General features: G+C 35.8%; 6 protein-coding genes across 11 annotated transcripts in view; 5 read left to right on the top strand and 1 right to left on the bottom strand.

The window, feature by feature from the left end:
- LOC115442975 (paired box protein Pax-5) overlaps nucleotides 1–3,280 on the top strand; it is a 106,939-nt gene extending 103,659 nt beyond the window's left edge. For both annotated transcript variants that reach the window (XM_030168227.2, XM_030168226.2), the window contains exon 12: nucleotides 681–3,280. In XM_030168227.2, the coding sequence (XP_030024087.1) occupies nucleotide 681 (1 nt within the window). In that variant the 3' untranslated portion in view covers nucleotides 682–3,280. The remainder of the gene's footprint in view (nucleotides 1–680) is intronic.
- Nucleotides 3,281–3,414: 134 nt separating this feature from the next.
- LOC115442965 lies at nucleotides 3,415–5,194 on the top strand. Its single transcript, XM_030168207.1, has one exon. The coding sequence runs from the start codon at nucleotides 3,563–3,565 to the stop codon at nucleotides 5,174–5,176; it is 1,614 nt and encodes a 537-aa protein (XP_030024067.1). The 5' UTR covers nucleotides 3,415–3,562; the 3' UTR covers nucleotides 5,177–5,194.
- Nucleotides 5,195–5,725: 531 nt separating this feature from the next.
- Nucleotides 5,726–7,204, top strand: LOC115442971. Its single transcript, XM_030168214.1, has 3 exons — nucleotides 5,726–6,078; nucleotides 6,558–6,736; nucleotides 6,991–7,204. The coding sequence occupies exons 2-3, from the start codon at nucleotides 6,568–6,570 to the stop codon at nucleotides 7,191–7,193; spliced, it is 372 nt and encodes a 123-aa protein (XP_030024074.1). The 5' UTR covers nucleotides 5,726–6,078; nucleotides 6,558–6,567; the 3' UTR covers nucleotides 7,194–7,204.
- Nucleotides 7,205–7,462: 258 nt separating this feature from the next.
- On the top strand, nucleotides 7,463–8,044 carry LOC115442968 (wiskott-Aldrich syndrome protein family member 1-like). Its single transcript, XM_030168210.1, has one exon. The coding sequence runs from the start codon at nucleotides 7,503–7,505 to the stop codon at nucleotides 8,022–8,024; it is 522 nt and encodes a 173-aa protein (XP_030024070.1). The 5' UTR covers nucleotides 7,463–7,502; the 3' UTR covers nucleotides 8,025–8,044.
- Nucleotides 8,008–8,646, top strand: LOC115442967. The gene has a single exon (XM_030168209.1). It carries the CDS (start codon nucleotides 8,026–8,028, stop codon nucleotides 8,626–8,628), a length of 603 nt encoding a protein of 200 aa, XP_030024069.1. The 5' UTR covers nucleotides 8,008–8,025; the 3' UTR covers nucleotides 8,629–8,646.
- A 3,724-nt stretch (nucleotides 8,647–12,370) lies between these two features.
- Nucleotides 12,371–23,750, bottom strand: part of LOC115442963 (muscle calcium channel subunit alpha-1) — a 68,527-nt gene continuing 57,147 nt past the window's right edge. For 2 of the 5 annotated variants that reach the window (XM_030168191.2, XM_037439466.1), the window contains 14 exons: nucleotides 23,345–23,442; nucleotides 22,879–22,967; nucleotides 21,659–21,799; nucleotides 21,134–21,299; nucleotides 20,493–20,501; nucleotides 19,106–19,271; nucleotides 18,755–18,872; nucleotides 18,076–18,154; nucleotides 17,593–17,685; nucleotides 17,281–17,321; nucleotides 16,634–16,710; nucleotides 15,950–16,056; nucleotides 15,155–15,221; nucleotides 14,287–14,358 (listed from right to left, as the gene is read on the bottom strand). In XM_030168191.2, the coding sequence (XP_030024051.1) occupies nucleotides 14,287–14,358; nucleotides 15,155–15,221; nucleotides 15,950–16,056; nucleotides 16,634–16,710; nucleotides 17,281–17,321; nucleotides 17,593–17,685; nucleotides 18,076–18,154; nucleotides 18,755–18,872; nucleotides 19,106–19,271; nucleotides 20,493–20,501; nucleotides 21,134–21,299; nucleotides 21,659–21,799; nucleotides 22,879–22,967; nucleotides 23,345–23,442 (1,323 nt within the window). Of the gene's footprint in view, nucleotides 14,359–15,154; nucleotides 15,222–15,949; nucleotides 16,057–16,633; nucleotides 16,711–17,280; nucleotides 17,322–17,592; nucleotides 17,686–18,075; nucleotides 18,155–18,754; nucleotides 18,873–19,105; nucleotides 19,272–20,492; nucleotides 20,502–21,133; nucleotides 21,300–21,658; nucleotides 21,800–22,878; nucleotides 22,968–23,344; nucleotides 23,443–23,750 lie in introns of those variants that run through there. The other 3 variants (XM_037439464.1, XM_037439465.1, XR_005112454.1) reach the window with 3 other exon arrangements.

The raw sequence follows: 23,750 nt of genomic DNA, 5'->3' as shown, positions 1-23,750 counted from the left end.
TACTCTCGCACATTTGTCGCGTTGTCCCCGCGCTCCCCCGGGATCGCTGACAAAGGCCAAGCCCGGTCCCGCGGGACGCAGAATAACTTACAGGGCATTAAACTTAAGTGATTCGAGTGGAGTGAACTTTAAAAGTTTCTGCAACTTGGACGAGGCAAAAACCTTTGGATTCGTAATGGATGATCGCGGAGTCGGATTTGAAAGGGGGGTCAGCTTGTGATACGCAAAGTTTTCCGGGGAGTGAGTAAGTTCCGATTGAGATGTCCCGGAGAATATTTAATGGTTAAAATCACATGATTTCTACCAATAATGTGACATTAAATACCTTTATAATAAAATTTGTTATAGCCTGCATTGACTGTCTAAATATCTCACGTCATTCCAAGAAATACTGCAAAACAGATTTTATCTACACTTATGTGTTTAAATTAATAATACATATTTTTGTTAACAATACATACTTACGCCTTATCCCATAGAGGTATGCAAAGACTTGAGCGCCACTTGCTACGATCACCTCAAATCTATCCCTCTTCCTCATATTTCTCATACCACCGATTAAAGGTATTCCTGACTTGCCCGTCTTGGAGTTTTTTGTCATTATGATGACCCACATTTAAATAACAATAAATAATAATAATAAATGAAACATAAAATGAAACCGTTTCATTTATTTCCAGATATCAACGGACGCCGTGCCAGCAGTAGCTGTCGGCGCCCACAACGAACAAAAATAAGTGATAATGGACACTATTTGTACTAACGATCAACATGTGAGATATTTAGTTAATTAATTACCTTTATTATTCGGTTAAGAATTCACATGGTTATGTAGATAAATGAATATGTATTATTGTGTACAATTTGGTTATATTAATTTTAACGTGGTCAGTACCGCTTCAAACTTTGCTTTCTCTAAATTGTTAAATGAAACGCGCAAACTTCATTTATACTCATTATTTTTTAATTAAATGAAAGGTTATATGAGAGAGCCAAAGTGTTGATAAATCTTCATTAAGACTAAGAATGTAAATAATGTATTTTAATGAAACTTAAATGTAATTCATTTAATGTCATTATTAGATGTAAGCGGATGATAATATTCTCGTTTCTTTTACCTCAACGTAGTTACAAAATAGCTTTTAATGTGACAGTTATTTTCAATCTATAGTTTCATTTATTTAAGCTGTCAGCGATGCACAAAATCTTTAATTTACATTTATTATCGTTATATGTATAAGTTGTGGTACATTTAAAAATGAAACAATCTTGACTCATGAATTCTAATCTACAACGTAGTAATATGCAAATTCTAAGATTTTTGAGTTAAATGTTAAATAAAATATATTTGAAAGTTGATAAATAATAACTGAGCCTATAATACAAGACATACTTTCAGGTATGGCCTTGTGTAGGCTTACATTGAGTCAAGTAACTAACCATTGTAAAAACTAAGGTTGGAATAGTTGGTAATGACCTCCATAGATTTTTTATCTCTTAACATCATTCATGAAAAACATAATGGAGCTACTACAAAGATATGATCTTAATAAACATAAACTCAAGGTTGCTTTTCGAATGATAAACAATATTAAATATGAAACTTAAATAATTATAGAAAAAAAGGGTCTAAAAAGTCAACTGTCATCTTTACTAATGGTAGGATCTATTTTATATCCGCCCGGATAGCGACCACCGTACACAAGGTGTTAAAACCCGTCATAGTGGCCCACGTAAGTGTCGGGTTCCGGGATCATCCTGTGTATATCCGGTTCCAACAGGCCGGCATAATTGTGTCGACTGTCGAGGGATAATCATCTCTCGTCAGTCAACATCCAATTGGACCCCACTCCACTTACCATCAGGCGATGTGAAGTTACATAAAAAAAAACGATGATTTTAAAAATTCGTGTAAATTATAAAAACTTTCATTTAAAGTCATTACAAACTATTCCGACGACATAACAATAATAAATGAAGTCAAACTATGTAGAGTTATTTTAGATTATTTTGAAATTACAATGAGATTATTCCTGTATTTTTTTTTTGTACTTTTTATATTAAAATAAAAAATGTTAAGTATACAGCGCGTTCCGATATCGTTGTATGCCATAAAATTAATATATACAATTTATATGTTCAAAAATAATGACTTTTAGATATATTATTGTTTTTTTGGGATTGGATTGTGTACAAATTATTTCAAATGTTCACATATTATTGGCAAACTGTTATGTATTTTTGAATTATTTTTTATTGATCAAATTAATGTGAATTTCATAAATATGATTTGTATATATTCCTATCCCTATTTTGTATATGAAAGTATTAGTTGAATATCTTATCATTTCCGTCCATTTATTAATTTTTAAGTATTTTTATTTCGTGTTATCCTGTGTAAATATTTAGCACTATTTTTTCATATCGAACCAGTGAAAGTATGCTTTTTAATGAATATACAAAAGTCATACAGTTTAGAGGAACGCCAAAGACTTTTTTGAAGCCCTTTGTTTGTGAAGTTGATGTACACGATGTTCCACGTTGTGTCAAATCCTCGTTAATTTTACAGATAACATAGCGGCACTGTATTTCGCAACTCAGTAGTATATTTTAACAGAAGCAATATTTTTTTGTCACCAAAGATGTCTGGCCTTTTTCGGATGTGAGTGAAACTATAGTAATATTAAAAATATTTAATTTGTTTCTACATCTGGATTTTGGAATACATATTTGTTTTTAACAAAGTTAAAGGGATAATTGTAGATATAATTAAAAAATTGAAATCAAGATTGTAAATTATAGTTATTTCAAATCATGATCTGAATTAGGCCTTGGCTATAACAACATTATTTTAACAATATTTTCGCATATTATCGCTCGTATTTACATTTTCAAATAATACAAACATAGAAAGAAAGAAAGAAAGAAAAGAAACTTTTCTTTCTTTCTTTCTTCTTTAAATAATACAAACATCTATATTAAATGTAATTATTAATAAACACAAGCATAAATATGCGAAAATACATTTTTTAAATGTAATCTAACGCGGAAACCTAAGACAGAATGTAAATAACATTACGCAATATCGTATTATTTCTTCATATTTATTTCATATAATTATATTTTGTGTAGATTTTATTGTTCATGTCGGAATGATGTGAAAACTCTTGCGTCGTTGTCAATGTTGAATCATCTAGATTTTTTTCGGTTTAATTTTTTATTAAGAGTATTTGTAAGAAAAACGCACCGGTACGAATAAAGGCATATGAATTTATAATAACTTTATGTTTAATTTTTAACGGGCAAAGTGACTCCATTATACCTGATTAGTAGATAAATAACGTTTATAAATACGGGCGTTAGACTTTATCGAAAATGAATCTTCCTCTTATAAGTCTTTGACATAAACAAAAAACTAGTTCTGAAACTAGTCATTGGTTTGTGCCTGTCAAAAGTGACAAGTAAATTAAATATGATCGGCTAAAATAATTTCAATATACAAATATATTCAAAATACCTATTCAAAATGTAACAGTGAGACATAGAAGTTATTTAAAATATTATGAATCCTCTAAATCTGGAATACGATGATTGCGACTTGCAAGAAATTCAAACAAGTTTGAACAAAGAAACACAGACCAGCGAAGCTATAATAATATGTGATTCCAAAACGTCCCATCAAATTCCGAAGACTTCTTCAAAAAACGAACTAAATTCTCCAGACAAAGGCTCTATAACCGTATTCGAATTTTGCAAAATTCTACAAGATCCTGAATGCCCCAAATCGGTGACAATCATCAAAGAAAGTGTCTCAGAAGAAGTGCAAAAGCATCCAAAGCAACCAACTTCTGAAGAAGGAGTCGCTAACCGATATAAATATTGCAAAGAAGTGATCACACCATACCTCCAAACCTACCCGACAGATAGTGCACCATCTGAAGAAAAATTGATCAAGGAAATTTTAGAGTCTGTCCAACAAGACTTCCCGGATTACAAACCCTGCCTTGAGAAATACCAGGACAAGTCATTAGATTCCAGACAAAGCAGTGTCAGTAAAGTCGACGCAGTCACATCGTACGACTTAAAACCATCGAACACAAAAATGAATAAAGACAATATCGACGAAGCTTACTCTAAAATAAAACAGAGACCAGGCTGTTTCCCGACAGACTTCGATACGCCTTCAGGCATACCAGACCCTGGCTGTGAAATTCAAAATGCTAAAATTAAAAGCGAGAAACCTGTAGAAACTAAGAGTGCGGAAAGCGTGAAATCTCCGTGCCCGCCCAAAAAGAAAGCTGCACCCATCGTATGCGACCCATCTTGTGAAGCAGAATGTGCCGGTAACAAGGAAAAGGTAAAGAAGAAGAAATCACCAATGGATGTAGCGGATGGATGCCCACCCCCAGTAGATTACTGCACAAGAGCTCCCAAAACTAGCGAGACACAGTCCAAAGACAATATCGACAAGAAAGTTAAAAAGTCACCGACTGTTAACGTAGCAGAGAAAAAGGCATCACTTACTGGGAAGATAGAAAAAGCGCCGGAATCTAAGGTAGAAAAGAAGGAAATCCCGAAAACCGACTCAGAATGTTCATCGTTGTTACAAATTAGGTGTGCAATGGAAGATTTCATCACAAAAGTGTGCACAACTACACACGAAACTGTAACAATGATCAGAAAAGGAAGTTTTTCGCAACTTGACGACTCGGAATCTCCGTGTGACCAAGAGGAAAACGATGAAAAGAAAAGTGAAGAGAGTAAAGGATTTTGTTTCTTCCGTAAAGTGGACGGCTTAAGCAAGGATAATGATTACTGTGAAAGCACAGCTCCTGAGGAAACAATAGACGATGTGGACAAAGTAGATTCCGCCTTTTCTAACATGAGCGATTCAATTGATTTTGACGATTTGCCTGATCCATCAAACCCGGATATTTTTGATTCATGCGATGAACCAACTTCACCTAAACAAATATCTAATATCATAGTACAGACGAACATAACGTATCCAGTTCCGGTACCGCAGTCGAGCAGCGTGTTTGCTGCCATCAAGACGAGGATCTACTCGCTGTTCAGCGATGAAAAGAAAGGAGACAGCGAATCCATTAGCTCGAATTATTCGCAGGAATCAGAGGGAAATGAAGATGCTGATGTTATGGAGAAGACGATTGAATAAAAACATTGATATTTGTCATTATTGTTGTTTTTCTTAGTCTTACCAGGAAAATAAAAAACCTTACCTTGTTGAAGTAACAAGGGAACTCATTTCTTGTACTGACAATTTTAACTTTAAAACCAAAAGCAAAAATTCGCCCCCCAATGCAGGTTTTTATTTTCTTGGTCAAATTATACAAATAAACTGTCACATGTAGGTTTTGATATCGGGATTCTTAAGGATTTATAAATTCTTAAGGTATAATATAATATTAATAAGTTACTTAAGACGAAGTTTAATATTAGGTACTTTATTAAAAAATTATGGGTTATAAAACCACAACAACTCACACTTCCATAATAAGCATAATAGCTTTTTTTTATTTCATAGTACTCGATCTCAAGGTCGACTAAACAAAAGTAGTTTAATTTGAGAAAAACACGAAAGACTCGCTTATGTCTGAAAATATTCATACTCCTGGCGCACTGCAAGTGCATCATTTCTCCTTAAAAATACACGTATAAATTGTTATTTTTGTATTAGAACCTTTTTAATAGAGAAGTCTATCACCAAACCTCTTTAACAGTATCGGAGATTTAACATAAATTCTCTTTTAAAGGCTGACCAAATAAAAAAATATCGACATTATAACAAAATCCATCGAAATGTCTTCAAGAACCCTCATCAAAGTTATGTAAAAATCTGGAAACACCCTTAAAAACCATAATGTCGGACAACGAGCCATGCGGGAAGAACTGCAAAAGGCAGAAGAACAAATGCCTGCCCTGCGTGGCGCCCTGCGCCGACGTACAAATGCTGCAGGACGAAGAGATGACCAAGCAGGAAGCCAGTCACACCTGCGCTTGCAAAAACAACACAACCTCTGATGAGCAGTCACACTGAATCACATCTCAGTAGAGGAGGTAAATTCTTATATTTTTCAAGGACTCGAGAAATTTTATTTATTGTGTTTTATAACTTCACAAGAGTGACTTAACGTATAAAATTACATGTCTATTGTGTAGCTCCTATTTGCATTTGGTAAACGAGCCGTGATAAGTATTGATTGAATTCATACAGAAGCCACTTACAGAATAATAATTATCTACTAATCTCATTACACCATCATTGTCCTTCATATTAAAGCACATTTTTTAAATGGCAACAAAACTATTTAAGACCACTTTGCCATGCAGTCCCTCATCTCCCAAAGTTGCTACCATTATAGGTAAAATGATATAACTTTGATGATAGTCCGACCAGAAACATAAAAAACCGCTATGTTAAGGTAAAAATTAAATTAATTTTGTGTACGTTAACTTTAAAACTTAGGAAAAAGTGGCGCTCCCAAGCTGATATTCTATTTTTCTGGTCAGGCTATAAATATTACATTATGTCTTAGCACCTGGAACATGGAATCGACAACGCGCATAGACGTGAAATCTTGCGAGAGAGTGGAACCTCCTCATCCTTGCGATCCTGTTGTGCCTTGTGATCCTCTGCAGGAGCCAGAGGGAGACTGTCCCGCCCCCTCGATCTGTCTAGAGAGGTTGAAGAATCCAGCGTACCCTGGAGAAATAAGTAAACCAATCTATGCATATAACATATGTACTTGCGCAGTTTTATTTATTAGCAATTAATTTATATGTCTCTGATTTTTATTTTTAAATCGAACTGCATTTTCAACATCATACGGGTTCAGCCATCCTTCCTTAAAGATATACCTTCATACTTTGTTGAACTGCGTAAATAAAATTCACTCTTTCTGCAGTATCTATAGAATTTACATTGTATTGGCCCTACGTTGAATTAATATGACTGCTTATTATTTCCAGCCAGGTGTCTTTCTGGGAGCTACATCAACGTGAAGTCATGCGCCAAGGTGGAGCCAAACCACCCGTGCGACATACTCCCTCCCTGCAGTAGTCTGCCTGTAAAGAAACGAAGACCTTGCAACGACCCGCCGTTGTGCCTGCACCGCATCAAGAACCCGGAGAAGAAACCTGAAATTAAAGACCCTTGTGATCCCAATAAATAGTTTTGAAGCTAGTTTTGTTTCTCTTTTTATTATAGAACTACACAAATTTGGGTGGCTCACCTGATGATGATTATTATCGCTCCTTAACAACCAGACAATTATGGGCAATATGGGTGCATTACCGAAGGGAAAATAATGATTTCAAAGGCTCAAGTTCTCGTAATATATTCACGAAATAGCAATACTATTTTAAAGGTTTTGATATTTATTGAATTCAAACTCCTTCTATGCAACACACTGGCTGATTTAAATGACATTCCCATTACGAAATGTACGAAATCGTATGCCGTCAACTTGATACCAACAGCAATGTCCGCAAACCCATCCGCCGACAAACTGAAATGCGATGAAGAACCCAAACCAGTCCAGAGCGACAAACCAAAGAAATGTAAAGTGACTGCAATCACAGAAGTTAAAACTAAGGTTTGCCATGTGGACCCCGCGCCCGAGCCGCCGCCGCCCGACCTCTGCCTGCTGCAGAAGATCAGAGAGAAGGAGAAGGCAGGTATCACAATATGTCCTCGGCCACCAGTCATACAACCCTCTCCCCCTCCGCCTTGTACCGCTATATGTATCGAAAAAGTAAAGAATCCTCCAGTACCTCCATCTCAAGACTTTCCTATAGTTTGTGTAGTAGAAAGAGAACAAACAACAACTGAACGCTGTGACGCAATATTAGACACAACTGCTGCACATCCTGATCTCCCGTGGCCTGGCTGTCCTCCTCCACCAGACCCCCCACCGCCCCCAGTAAGGGACCCATGTGAAGAACAAAAACGACGCCAACATATCGAAGAGTGCAAGGAACGGAAAAAGAGATATTTAGAGTGAAATGGATAGAATTATCAAGGCCGGTAGCTCGCAGATTGATTCGATAATTGAATGTATTCGCAATAAAGTAGAAAGTTTTAATGAAGAACCTGTTGTTAAAAAGCTGACGGTACACGCCAATGAAACCGAGAACCGAGAAGACTCTAAGCATAGAATCGACAGAGAAATCTCACAACTAGAATCGGTAATTAAAAAATTACAAAACGAAATAAATGAGATGGCTTCTAACTCTGACCAATCTAAGCAGGAATTCCGACCTGAAGTCACTGATGATATCGACAAAGATTTACTCATACCTGACGCTGATCCAGAAAAAATGATTCCACAAATAATAAAGAGCATAGATTTAAATGCGAGGGATGATACAAATTTTCCTGTCAAAATAAGTTACTCCAAAGATCTCAAAATAGCAGATAGTCAAAAAAGTATTGTAACAGTGAAACCAAAGGTAGAAGACGAAATACCAGACAGCGAATATTGGGACGACGGACTCGAACAACTAGTACGTGAGCTGAAATCCGAAATCAACGACAAAATGGACTCTATGGAAGACGTTGAACCAGGAGAGAGCTCACAAAAATGTAATAAGAGTGAAATGTCTTAATAAACCGGGCATTGCTGATTTTTTTTATTATTTTACCAACTCAAGGACCGATTTACCATTAGTATATCTTATTGATCCGCAATAAGGATCGATTACAACAGATATTGTTATGAAATTAGACAGATACTCTAAAGAATACCTATTGTACTGGTCGTACATCTAGTATTACATTTCCTATAGCTATGTTCTGAATTCTTTATAACATGTTTTTGGCATAAGTTATATTTATGTTCATCTTTTCCAAGTAAAAATATGACACAATCTAGCCGATATCTAGTTCTTAGTGAACCAAATACTTATTTATATATAAAAAAGGATCATCTTATGTTTGATTAAGTTCATTATTCTATACAATCTATACTATTATATAAAGCTGAAGAGTTTGTTTGTTTGTTTGTTTGAACGCGCTAATCTCAGGAACTACCGGTCCAAACTGAAAAATTCTTTTTGCGTTGGATAGCCCTTTGTTCGTGGAGTGCTATAGGCTATATATCATCACGCTATACCCAATAGGAGCGGGGCAGTAATGGCTAATCTCAGGAACTACCGGTCCAAACTGAAAAATTCTTTTGCGTTGGATAGCCCTTTGTTCGTGGAGTGCTATAGGCTATATATCATCACGCTATACCCAATAGGAGCGGGGCAGTAATGGCTAATCTCAGGAACTACCGGTCCAAACTGAAAAATTCTTTTTGCGTTGGATAGCCCTTTGTTCGTGGAGAGCTATATATAGGCTATATATCATCACGCTATATTCAATAGGAGCGGAGCAGTAATAGCTAATCTCAGGAACTACCGATTCGAACTGAAAAAATATTTTTGTGTTGAATAGTCCTTTGTTTGTGGAGTGCTCAAAGTTATATATCATCACGATATGATCAATAGGAGCGGAGCAGTAATGGCTAATCTCAGGAACTACCGGTTTCAACTGAAAAATTCGTTTTGTGTTGGATAGCCCTTTATTTGTGGACCGCTATAAGTTATATATCATCACGCTATGACCAATAGGAGCGGAGCAGTAATGGCTAATCTCAGGAACTACCGGTTTGAACTGAAAAAATCTTTTTGTGTTGGATAGCCCTTTGTTCCTGGAGTGCTATAGGCTATATATCATCATGCTATAACCAATAGGAGCGGAGCAGTAATGAAACATGTTGCAAAAACGGGGAAAATTATGAGTTTTGAGAGCTTCCGTTGCCTGCGCTGCGTAAACGGTTAAAGTTATGCAACAATGATGTATGACGGGATTGTTTCACTTAAAAGTTCTAAATAATATATCAAAGTCCCCCGCTGAATCTGTCTGCCTTAACGTGTTAAACTCAAAAACTACCCAACGTATTAAGATGAAATTTGGTATGGAGACAGTTTGAGACCCTGGGAAGAACATAGGCTCCCGGGAAACTACTATTTTTATAACGGAAAACTTTAGCCTGAAAAACTTTATAACGCGGGCGGAGCCGCGAGCAAAAGCTAGTATATAATAATAGTACGTCAAAAAATGCGCTTCTGCGAAACCTGCATTAATATTTAGTTAAGAAATAAGCCAGTAATTCATATTTTAAATATTACAATGTGGAGTAGTGTGCGCATCAGGGGTTATCGCTTCATCTCTTTCTTTGCTATTCTAGTAATGCCCGATGACGTCACATGTGGGTATTCCGTCTCTATTCTGCTTCTTGACTATCCTTCTACCGAAATTCAAAGGCTTATAACTTTGTTGATTTGTAACCTGATTTCAATGATTCTTACTGTAATAATTTATGCGACGTAAATATTTTATGAAAGTAAAAAACAAAAATAAATACAGTATCATATCAATATGGATTGCTCATGCTCAACATGCTCCTTATTCATGGCATGTCGACCATGATCCCAGGGCCACCCAGATCTGCCAGAAATCGACCAAGGCGAGATCGTGTTGGCTCTGAGACAACTTAAAAATGGAAAAGCCCCCAGTGAGGACGGAGTTACTTCGGAGCTCCTGCAGGCAGGTGGCCTTCCTGTCACACAGGAGCTACAAAAGCTGTTTAACACCGTTCTACACTGTGGGAGAACTCCAAAGGCGTGGAGTAGGAGTCTGGTGGTTCTTTTCTTTAAAAGGGGGGATAAAACCCTTCTAAAGAATTATAGGCCCATCTCACTCCTGAGCCACGTCTATAAGTTGTTCTCCAAGGTTATCACGAATCGCCTCGCTAGGAGACTCGACGAGTTTCAGCCCCCGGAACAGGCTGGGTTTCACGGAGGATATAGTACCATAGACCACATACACACAGTACATACATAACATCACGCATTTTATCCCCGAAGGGGTATGCAGAGGCGCAACTAGGGCACCCACTTTTCGCCAAGTATGTTCCGTCCCATGATGTGATAGGGGGCGAGCCTATCGCCATATCGGGCACAAATTCCAGACTCCGGGCTGATACTGAGCAGAAAAACCCAAATATCACTTTGCCCGACCCGGGATTCGAACCCAGGACCTCAGAGCGCTATTGTACCGGACGTGCAATACAACTACGCCACCGAGGCAGTCATACACACAGTGAGGCAGATTATACAGAAATCCGAGGAGTATAATCGGCCCCTGTGTTTGGAATTTGTGGACTATGAGAAGGCCTTCGACTCTGTCGAAACCTGGGCTGTCCTGGAATCCTTACAGCGTTGTCAAGTAGATTATCGCTATGTCGAAGTGCTGAGATGTCTATATAAATCTGCCACTATGTGTGTCCAAGTACAGAACCAGCAGTCGGGACCCATTCAGCTGCGCAGAGGGGTGAGACAGGGGGATGTTATTACCCCAAAACTATTCACAAGCGCATTGGAGGATTTGTTCAAGACTCTGGACTGGAAAGGTATGGGCATTAACATAAATGGTGAGTACATCTCGCATTTGCGATTCGCAGGCGACATAGTGATAATCGCAGAAACACTGGAGGAACTGCAACAGATGCTAAACAGCCTAGCTTCGGCCTCACAGCGAATAGGTCTAACAATGAATCTGGATAAGACAAAACTTATGATCAATGACCACCTAGATCCAAGACCTATCGTTGTCAATGGCCACCTTCTCGAAGTTGTTTCGGAATACACCTACCTTGGGCAGATTCTGCAATTAAGAAGAAACAGCCTTGAGAGCGAGGTTAAAAAGAGAATCTAGCTGGGCTGGGCCGCATTTGGCAAACTGCGTCGGGTTTTCTCGTCACTTCTACCACAATGTTTGAAAACGAAGGTTTTCAACCAGTGCGTCCTACCTGTCATGACCTACGGTGCCGAGACGTGGACGCTCACAGTACGGCTGGTCCACCAGCTCAAAGTCGCTCAGCGAGCTATGGAACGTGTTATGCTCGGAGTTTCTCTGAAAGATAAACTTCGTAACGAGGTCATTCGTCAGAGAACCAATGTCACCGACATAGCACACAGGATTAGCAAACTGAAGTGGCAATGTGCAGGGCATATCTGTCGAAGAACCGATAACCGATGGGGTAAACGAGTTCTTGAGTGGAGACCACGGCTCGGCAAACGTAGTGTAGGCCGCCCTCCAGCTAGGTGGAGTGACGATCTGCGAAAGGTCGCTGGTAAGAACTGGATGCGACAGGCCGAAGACAGGATAAAACGGCGCACATTGGAGGAGGCCTATGTCCAGCAGTGGACAAAGATATAGGCTGATGATGATCATTATGGATTCAGGTATAGAAATTAATAAATAGGGATTCAAGGTTATGATAGGTAATAAAAAAATCAGTTTCGATATCAACAATTTATTCCACAGTAACAAGTATACGTCTCGTATAAAATACATTATTTAAAATATATAAATAACATTTGGTTCTACATTTAACATCCATAAATAATACGAAGCAAGCAAATCTATGACGTTTGACTAGAAATTACTCAGCTCGGGAACACACAAAAATACCACAGGGGAAATGACTTTATCTAAAAAGTTTTTACACACGGGGACCTATTTACCCAATGATATTTAAAAAATATTTATTTTTTATAAATTTTGGGATACAGTGTTTTCTTTTTCTATGGAGGAAAGTACTTTTAGTAATCAAAAATACTATTTATATTAAAAAAGTGTGATGTGTATGCAATAAACTGCGTACTCGAAAAGCCAATTTTTCAATCAACAAATAAAACATTATAATCACTATACGAACAAATTGAACATTGCACTCGCATGAGTAAAATATATAATATATAGTATACTCCTATTCAACCTAGTTATAATATATTTGACGAAGAATTTTTATCTGAAGATTGAAAATCGATCGCCTTTCGTATAAAAAATCGCATTGTCGGTGTTTAAAATCGCAAAAATGTAGAAAAAAGTCTCCAGAAACTTAGCACAATAATAGTTGTTCTTGATTAATTAAAAACAAACTAACTTTTTCAAAGTGTAATGATTTGCGTGCTTTTATAATCAATAATATATTTCAGAATATTATATTGGCTAACGATTTGACATTTATGCAAGCAAATTTTTGCAATATCGACAAACTGTAAAAATGTTTTAATAATTGTATAAAAATAGATAGACTTATTTGACGAAATATGAAGTATTTAGAGCCTATTTCATAATTATTAATATTTCTTTTGCATATTTGAAGAAAAATAATTTTCCTATTTTATATTCAAGCTCAATTTTCTATTGTATGAAGACACTGCGAATCCACATCTTAGGTACATTTAGAATACATTTCTACTTACTTTCTAGTTGGAAAAATATAGGAAATACACAAACAAGCCGTTTATCAACATTCTAGCATTTCATATACTAAATACATCCACAATTTTGGTTGACGAACAAACCGAGCCATTTGCAACAAGTTTTACGTAAATTCCCCTTAAAATTTTCCACAATATATATTTTACAATGTTAAGAAAATGTTATATTACGTACAATACGTAAAAATGTATTTAGTTTCGTTTGCACACAGCTCGGCTACTTTCCCGCCAAAAGCAATAAGGCAAAAATATTTTTGGCACATTTTTTATCGAAAACATCTAACTCTATATCGAATAGATAAGGCACCTCGCCGCATTATATATTCGTATTATAAATATATTTTTGAACGTTCACAAATTACACAATCTAAAATTTTACCAAAATCAGTCACTCGGTAGGGCGGCCATCTTTAATTTTGGAAAATATATTTCATTAAAACTCTAAGTTACATTTACTTACATTTTTGTTTAGTGTATACAGATAATTGTATACAATATTTATTATTAAATACCGTTTAAATAAAGCTCAAAAGGACAAAAGGCTTTATATATAATTTTCATTCATTACCACTAGCATAACTTTACTAATAAAGTAAATCAAAAATTCCTCGAGAAAAATAATATTCCAAATTGATAACACCGAAATACCCTAACGCCAAAGATAGCACAAGCATCCGAAAACAAAAGAAAATGACCACCCAACATCGCAGTAACAAAAATACCAAACACATAAATATAAAAAATAACATATCCCGCAAAAGCCGTGAAGCATTCACCTTAACATTAAATATTTACAATATATTCTTCAAAAACTCGTTTAGCTGACCCCGGGGCGGGCGGCTTCGAACCCGGGACCGGGCGACAAACCCACGCCGGCTGTCAACCGGCGCGGGTGCACAGAAAACCAGAGGGGTGTGTGGCGTGGGGCTATTTTTTCCGAGGAGGGGGCTGCATCGGCGGCTGGTGGAAGGGGTGGTATTGACGGGACAATATGCTTTCCTGGAAACGCCAAGAAAAGTTTTGACTTTACAGCAGCTAGTCTTAATAAGACAGGTCCTAGAGGTAAACTACAGTAAAAATAGAAAGGGCAGTTTAAATTGTACAGTCAGCGACAAAAGTAACTGAACAACTTAAAAAATTCAAAATACTTTTACACGTTAACTACAAATGTTTTTTTTTTGTTTTTATCTGAAATAAAGTAAACCCTTTAAAGTTTATTTTAGTGATACGATTTGTGATACGATTTGAAATCTTGAATTTTTCAGCTACTTTCGTGGCTAACTGGACATTGTAATTATCACTACAGATAGATATGCTGAACGTGGCGATAAGATCAATGCATTTTGTAAACTTACACTAACAAAACTGTCACAAATATAAAATGACTTCATAATTACATCAGTGGAAATTTAAAGAAAAGCAAAAACATTTAATAGTATAGTTAGTTATAGATCGGACATCAGGACCAAATGTTTACTTATGAAAGTTATTACCAATTGATAAAAAGTCGCTGTCTTATTTGACATGTCCGTTAACAAGATGTCACGGCGTCCTTAGATATTAATACAAAAATAACATATTAACTAAAAATATTCTGATATGCGAATTAAAAACGTACCAATCTTGATATGGAAAAATTAAGTATTTTACATTAGTATTTCGCTATTTCACAGTAGATTGAGTAACCATCACATAACCTCAAAATTTTTGTATGACAATATTCCCAATGTCCGCTCTATATAATCTTAGAATTATAAAGAAAATTCCCAATGTATGTAAATAATATTCCACTCACCACGTTGGCCGGCTTGTTCTGCATGGCGTTCATTTTCCTCTCTTGCAGTATTATTTGATTTGCAGCGCTGGAAACAAATGCTCAGTTCATCATTTTAAAACATATCACAATATACTTTATATATAATTTATAATGGATTCTGCTAGCATTGATAAATATATGAAAAGAATTATCTGTTACAATGTTTGAGATAAAATTCGCTAGTTAACGTATTAAGTTTATTATGAATTATTTAGGAGTATTTGATGGTGTGAATGTTGTTTTTGTGCGGCTTATATTTCGCTGGCTCGCTATGACAAGGCCCTATGTTGTATTTTTAGCACAAATTGAATAATATATCGCATCATTCTGTGTTTTTTTTTTCAGTAAGAATTTCCAATCATCCAGAAAGATAAGTAGAGAAGGAACTATGAATATCTTTTTTTTAATTTTAATCAACTTGATAATTTTACTCCCCGTTTTTCCCAAAATAAATAATAACTAGCGACCCGCCCCGGCTTCGCACGGGTGCAATGCTGATACTAAATACACTACAGAAAAACTGTGAACGTTGTATATAAAAACATAGCGGTCCCCTCTGGCTTCGCACGGGTATAACATAACAAAATAACAGTATTTCTCCACTATTTAATGGATGTTATTATACATATAAACCTTCCTCTTGAATCACTCTATTTATTAAAAAAAACCGCATCAAAATCCGTTGCGTAGTTTTAAAGATTTAAGCATACAAAGGTAGGGACAGAGAAAGCGACTTTGTTTTATACTATGTAGTGAAGAGTTATAAGATCTCACGTGTCCATCTCGTCCTGCGTGAGGTCGAGCGCCTCCTGCATCTCACGCGAGGTACTCTGGATGAAATCCTTGTCGCAGTACTTGCCTAACCCCTGCTCCATCAACACCTGATATCGAACAAAAAAAAGATACTCAAAATGAAAGTCAACTAATCACAAGTGACAACCCTGACCGTGTACTAACATAGAAGATGGATTAGTTTCAGATAAAAAAAGAAAGAAACAGAAGGATGATCTAGATCTTGGACTTACTTATTCAATTCAAGTCAAATAAAAAATCCCACCTAAAATGTTATCATAAAAGATGTTTTGGGACTCAGAGAGTAGACACAACTTTAAAGAAACTTCGACTTACAGCAATTCTACTTAAAATACTAAATGCAATAGAAATGTGTAAAGGATTTTGGGCAACACCGTAGCAGGATGAGTAACCTTAATTGATAACACTGGTCGGCTCTACAATTGTTACAATTTACTCTTTGGCATCTTGCTTTAGCTTATCTCAAAGCTTTACTATATTAATTGCAAAAGACGGTAAAAAAAAATAATCAAAATTATTGAATAAAAAAGAAATAAGAATCTACAATGCAAAAAAATAAGTTAGTTATGATGACATACAAAAGATGGCGCTAAAATAAATACTATATAATTTCACGGTGTGTTACTTATGTTTGTTCATACGCACCCGTGTTATAAGGTTCTCCGCTGGATTCTCTACACAATAAGGCACGTTGTTGCTCTGTTTCGGCTCTTTGTCACGATCTGTAAGTTCCCAATCGACAAACATACATTAAAATAATTATTCCACCAAACATTATTATCTTCAAACATGCAGTCACAGGCCTCAATTGAATCATTGAACTCATGAAATATCACTATATATAATCAAACTCAGCAAATGCATGTGTAATGTATTGTTGACTACATCCATGCGAAACTCCATCACAAACGGTCAAGCGCTTACAGTCCACATGCGAAGTCATTAATTCAAAACTACATTAGTAACACGGCGTGTGCGTTTATCAAATATTGTGTTCTAATAAAATTCACACAAATTAATTTAAACATAATAAGTATATTGTATAGGTAGCAAACGAGCAAATAGGTTTTCTGGGTGATCACCACCAAGCAGAGATACCTTTGCGTATACTCAGAAATTAGAGGAATTATGATCTATAATAAAGATGGGAATTGGGAAATAGAAGAATTTCACCTCAATATTTTAATATCTTATCATTCCATCGTGCCTATTAGTAATTAGATGTAAATAAAACCATAAATAGATAAAATTAAACCAAATAACACAATCACAACACACTAAAACGGACTCACAGCTGTTTCTCATACTCTGCAATAAGTCGTTGGACGTTTTTCTGCAATTTTTTATAGTTTTCACTTTCGTGCTACATGACATCGCCATCTACCGAACTTTTATCGTACTACGTATAAAGCTACTAAATATACATGTATTAATATTGATGGCGCTATTCGCAACGAAGTTATTTATGTCGATCGATAGATGGCGCTTTTTCAAATTTAGCGGCATAAATGAATTTTAATGTGCCATGATTTCTGTATAAATATGTACTTTACGACATAGATGTTTAAGCTGTTTTTAGTTTGTTTTAAAGCAACACAACTCACTCTATAGCTTTGAAGATCTTCTCAGAGTCCTTTCCGTGCAGGAGTGGTTGCATCGCGATCTCTTCGTCGCTATGATTGCCGTCGTCGTATTTTCTGAAAAAAAAAAACAAATCTTAATTTATTTTTCTTTCGGGAATATATGATTTTTACTAAAAAGAGAAAAAAATATGTAATATATAATGCAATTGGCAATTTGAACGCGCTAATCTCAGGAACCACTAAACAGATTATGACATTGTTTCATTGATAGGAAACTACATTACTTCTGACTGATATGGACTCCTTTTTATCCCGGGAAAATATTTATACCGAAAAAACTATCATGTGGGCGGAGCCGCAGGCAAAAGCTATATATACAAAAGGATTTATCGATATGCACTTCATCACCATCATTCATTGATATTTGATGTAGAAATAGTCATTTTTAAACCATCGACGATAACAAGCAGGGAGCATATAGGTTGACTGTATTACAGTACTCACACTTCCTCTTCCGGTATTTTCCCGTCGAGTCCCAGCTCTCTCCTCATCATGGAACTTAGAGATGGGCCTTCTTCTTCAACTGCAAACATATCATCAGATAATAATCAATGTTCGGCAACATTATTATGATAACGAAGCCTATTATACTTAATCCGAAGAATAGAATAATAATATTTATTATTATATTATATAATAATGATACGCCGACTGTCTACAACTACTTGAATTTTGCCAAATAAAACTCTTTTTTTGTATTTTTTCGCAGTTTTCCTAAAATTTGCGTAAACTTAAGATATCATTAAACTTGAATTTTTCTTAAATACATTAATTTATTATTACATCTATTTGTTTTAATATTACACGCTGTCTCCTTAGATTTCAGATGCACATTGTTTTACCATATTCTTTTGTGTATATCGGTAATTATTTCTAGTGTGATCTTTTTGTAAAACTTATAATGTGTAATAAATATTATCGAAAACAAAGCAATGACGCCAAGAGTTATGGGTATATACAATTAAAATAGAATTCATAAAACAAAAATGTAACCGTTTCTTTACAAACTCGACGCCAATGCCAAGAATGTTAATGTGGTAGGATAGATGCAAGGCATATATATGGCTGAGCGCAGTGTAGAGAATTTTTTACTGTACAACTATTATCGAAAATCACAACTCACTATCATTCTGCGTCTTGGTCCGCGGCGGTGCAGCCGCGTGGGGTCGGTAGCGGCTGAACCCGTCCTTCCCGTGCTTCTTGAGGCTCGTCCACACCGCGCCGAATAGGGTGTGGTTGCGCTGGAAAATACACTGATCGTGATAGCTTCGAATAATACTACAAAAACACAAATTTAATAATTATGGAAATTTATTAAAGGGTACTTCATTTCCATTTTTGAGTAGGGCAGGTTGAAAAAACTCTGTGTTCACTCAGTTCACTAATTCAGCGTTTGTTACATCTAATTGCTGCTTCATTTAGACTCCATTGGACATTTTATTTTGTATGTATTATGTATGTGGTATAAACCTACCCTATGCATAGGCTCCACAGCTTCCACCACAATCTCGTCCAGGTTCCCGGAGATGGCTCGCTTGAGCTCCGGTCCTGCCTCATGCAGGGTCCGCAGGCCAGCCTGCAGCGTCATCTGGTTGCTCGTGACCGACGCCGCCGCCGCCTGCTCCTTTCTCTTACGGAACCTGGCATTATCCGTTCATTCCAGACAAATGTGTAAGTTTTAGAGTAAAATTTCTGTAGCTGTGCGAAGCTAAGGCTAGTATCAATAATAAAATGATATGCAAGTTTTGCTTGAGGATAAAACTGAGAGCATGGAGTTGCTCGCTTGATGGGAAGCGTCGTATCTGATTATAGTACTGCGCTCAAAATATATGAAAATTGAGTATTCAATTTCATCTTGGTATTAATGGGTCCAATGTGTCATACCCTAATTAAAATTTTCAAACTGATTACTTCAAATGTATTGCATTTGCTACAGAAATTTCACTTGAAGTGTCTAAGTGTCGGATTGGTGTTTTTCTTCATTTTTTTTTCTGTGCATCTACTGAGACCTAACCATAGTCTACGGGAGATAATTTTGAAAAGTGTAAGTATGTGAAAAAAAAATCTAAAACCAACAAAAGTGTAAAGATATATTGAATTGTTAGACGCTAAAAATCTAAAAACATGTCCTCGTTGTGTCGTTACAACCATTTGCATGATCTAACAAGCCAATAATCCATCTCATGCATCAACATCTTTACAAAAAAACACAAGGGAAAACAAAAAACTGTCCAACGCGTGTATAATGAATGCTATAAGCAAGTGATTGTAAAACATCGACAATGCGTTGAGGAGTCATGCTTTTGATTTTTGTGATGTCCAAAAATCATGCTGATTTTAAATGCTTGGCGTTTGAAATCGCCGAAATGCGTTGAAGCTGAAAACAAAATTCTCACAAATCATACAACCATCGTAAATTTAGAAAAAAAAAATGGATAGTTCTTTATTTTTTTTTTATTTTTTTTTTTGATACAATGAACTGAGAAATTTAACTATGTTTTTTTATTGAATAGATATTTAGCTGATTAAGCTTATATGGCTATTTAAGTCTGATATAGTTTTTATATAAAACAAGCATCAAATATTTTAATTTCTTTTAAAGCATATCAGAGCTTCTTCGAAAATATAATAAAAAAATACTAATGACCACATTTTGAGTCATAAAGGACTGTAAGTAGTAACAGTAAAGTCCAAAACAACAAAAAAGATGATTGTATGATCAAATGGATGGCGTCATTCAAAATCGTATGTAAAATGTAAAGCGAAGCTCAGCAGACCGAGACTCTATTCGGTGCTGAGCGAAGCGAAAATACAGCGGGACAAAAACTTCGGGAGCGGAGCAACTACTCGCATCGACTTACGCATGGTTCCTATAAAAATAGAAATATCACGGTTAATACTGACGGTTTGTAGTTCAGAAACGACCGTTTCTGAAATATATTTTTTTCATAATTAATATTTAGATTAACATTAGAAATTTATGCGTTTTGAGTGGGGTTAAAATACACGTGATTTAAAATCATATTTTAAAACAATAATATACTATAAATTTGAAAATTTTAAATACCCTTTAAAAAAATCGTTATCTCAGCTTCTATCGAAAAAACAAAAGTTGATAATTATAATAAAATTATAATTTTATCACGACCCGTGTTTGAGCATTTTTGCGCTGACGTTTTATTCAACAATTAAATAATTATAATTGCTTACATTCCATATTAATTATTACAATCTATCTACATATACCCTTATACTAAGAAAAAATATTCCAAAAAGGTGTTTTCATTTCTTACCGTGAGAAATAAAAAAAAAATACATTTAAATTTGGAACCCGTAAGAAATAAATAAAATTATTTAAATTTGGAACGTCATTTAAAAAAGTTTTTTTTATAATTTTGAATATAGAATGTCATTTTTATTTCAATGTAACAGTCAATAACATGTTTACTACCCACATTGACTACCTACGACAACGTCTATATATATAATCTGATCTCCTGACCTCCTGAAGTAGTCCTGTATGAGGAAGGTGGCGTAGAACTTGCCGACGGTGATCTCGTTGGGGTCCCCGGGCGGCGGCACCACCTGGTCCAGGAGTTTGGGGGACGTCCTCTTCCAAACCTTCTTTATTATTGCACGGAGTTCCGTGTTGCATTCGTCTATGACTCCTGAAGTTAGAAGTGTTAGCGTGTTGATAATTTTAACTGATATTAAAAAATTATAAATACTCTACTAGACCCACTTAAACTTCCTAATACTTAGAAAAAAAACATACAGTATAGTTAGATGAAAAAAAAAATAGATCAAATTTGTGCCAATATATTTAATTCATTTTTTCATTGTTTACCTTAACAGCACTCATCTATACCAAATATTAAGAATTTATTTAGAACTCTTCCCATCAATACTCTAGATACCTACTCATATATACTACAATAATTTATCAAATCCCGAATTTAATCTTTTTGCTATCGGTTCAACAAGCACATTACAATTTATCAATAACTCCTTCTGTAATGAACCTTACCCGTGGTCTTGATCTGAAGCTGCGTCCGGACCACAGCGAAGAGTGTGGCGTTGAAGTTGACGGTGCCGTCGGAGTTGAGCGGCATGTTCATCGACACGAGACGCTTGCACGCCGTACGATGTGGACACAGCTTGCCGAAACCTGAACACCAACAGTAAGTAAAAACATATTTGACACCTCAACAGTAATAATATCAGCCCTGTATTATATACTTGCCCACTACTGAGCACGGGCCTCCTCAACTACTGAGAGGGATTAGGCCTTAGTCCACCACGCTGGCCTAGTGCGGATTGGTAGACTTCACACACCTTCGAAATTCCCATAGAGAACTTCTCAGATGTGCAGGTTTCCTCACGATGTTTTCCTTCACCGTTAAAGCGAACGATAATTCACAAAGAATACACACATGATTTTAGAAAAGTCAGAGGTGTGTGCCCTTGGGATTTGAACCTGCGGCGATAGGCTAGTTGGGTGTGGAACGGACTGCCAAGACGAATGTCCGCAGGTACCTCAACAGTAAATAAGTAAAAACATATAGTTACTTACTAAACAGATAGTTACGGGTTTCAGTGTCTCAATGTAAGTATACTTGGAAACTGCTCTTCCATATCTATTGTAAACTATTTAATTAAAAATAGCAATACTTGGAAACTGCTTATTGTAAAGTATTAATCAAAATCAAGGCAGTTCCATATAGGTTAACGAATCTAAATTTCTCTTTAAATTGTTAATTTTGGTCAAGTATTTTTGTTTTATATAATTATAATTAATAGCTTGTAATAATTTTCAAGCCTTCAAATTCAAATCAGTTTTTTAAAACCTGTAGTGGTACAAGCCAAAAGACAGGACCCTTCATGGTTACCAGAATTATAGTCACAAAATTCATAATAGAGATTAAAGTTTATATTTACCCCTTTTTATTACCGTTTCTCTTACATGCCTTTGTGTTCCTAGTAATTCTTTTTCGATAATAATAAATAATACTATCAGCCCTGTATTATATACTGTTCCACTGCTGGGCTCAGGCCTCTACTACTGAGAGGGAGTAGGCCTTAGTCCACCACGCTGGCCTAGTGCAGATTGCCTTCACACACCCTATAGAGAACTTCTCAGGTATGCAGATTTCCTCACGATGTTTTCCTTCACCGTTAAACCAAGCGATAATCAACAAATATAAGATTAAATTTATTTTTCGATAACAGTTTTTAATGTTGTCTTACCTAAAGGTGGACTGATTTTCCTGAGCAACGTGACCACGTCCAGATGTTTGATCCTGCCTTTGGCGTCAGGGTCGTATTCACTCCATAACCTTAAGAAAATATTATAATAATGATTCCTTATGTTAACGAGAATGTCCCCCTCCCCCTGACCATGAATGCAATCGTCTAAAGTCGGTAGAAAAGTATGATACAATAAATGTCTAACAACAAATCTTACAGAAGATAATATTCAGTTTTATTTCTTTGCTATAGCAGTAACCTTTTCAGATATATTTTTTTATATTTTGGAACCTACTGTGTACTTAATCAGCACAAAAAGAAGCCTAACTTACTATGTTAATGCGAAACATGACCCATGTACTAAATATAATCTAAATTTAGCGGATTTTAAATTTACTCCAAACAAACATCCAAACTTCTTTACAAACTTTTGCATATAGCATGACCAATATAGAAAATTACGAACCTGATAAACTCGTCAAGATGATGCGGTCCCAAGATAGACCAGTCCCTAGTCAAATAATCGAAGTTGTCCATGATGACCGCCACGAACAAATTTATGATCTGGAAAACAAAGTTACAACTTACCGCCTGTTTGATTTTTAGCACGGGAAAATAGTTAAGCCATTCTAGTCCTTAAGTGATGATCACTATATCGATGTTCAGGGTCTCTTAGGGTCTTAGGGTCTATTAACTCTTTATTGACTATAACCGACTTATTAAGGCTAAAAATTTCCATTTAATGAATGAAAAGTCCACCACATAATAGTTTGTTACTAATAGCGTGGAAAAGAAAATAGACAGCTCATTTCCCAAAATTGATTCATTACAATGCTAGAGTGGAACATACATGGAGTGTTTTTAACACTTCC

The sequence above is a fragment of the Manduca sexta genome, chromosome 3 (genome assembly GCF_014839805.1).
Source record: "Manduca sexta isolate Smith_Timp_Sample1 chromosome 3, JHU_Msex_v1.0, whole genome shotgun sequence".
NCBI lineage: Eukaryota > Metazoa > Arthropoda > Insecta > Lepidoptera > Sphingidae > Manduca > Manduca sexta.
Note: the sequence above shows the minus strand (reverse complement) of the source record. Positions and strands in the feature narration are given on the sequence as shown.

Bases quoted from the DNA above. Each gene is read 5' to 3' on its own strand.
- LOC115442965 (XM_030168207.1), top strand. From the start codon at position 3,563: ATGAATCCTCTAAATCTGGAATACGATGATTGCGACTTGCAAGAAATT.
- LOC115442968 (XM_030168210.1), top strand. From the start codon at position 7,503: ATGTCCGCAAACCCATCCGCCGACAAACTGAAATGCGATGAAGAACCC.
- LOC115442967 (XM_030168209.1), top strand. From the start codon at position 8,026: ATGGATAGAATTATCAAGGCCGGTAGCTCGCAGATTGATTCGATAATT.
- LOC115442971 (XM_030168214.1), top strand. From the start codon at position 6,568: ATGGAATCGACAACGCGCATAGACGTGAAATCTTGCGAGAGAGTGGAA. The intron at 6,737-6,990 runs GTAAACCAATCT...TATTATTTCCAG, and splicing joins AGCGTACCCTGGAGAAATAA to CCAGGTGTCTTTCTGGGAGC.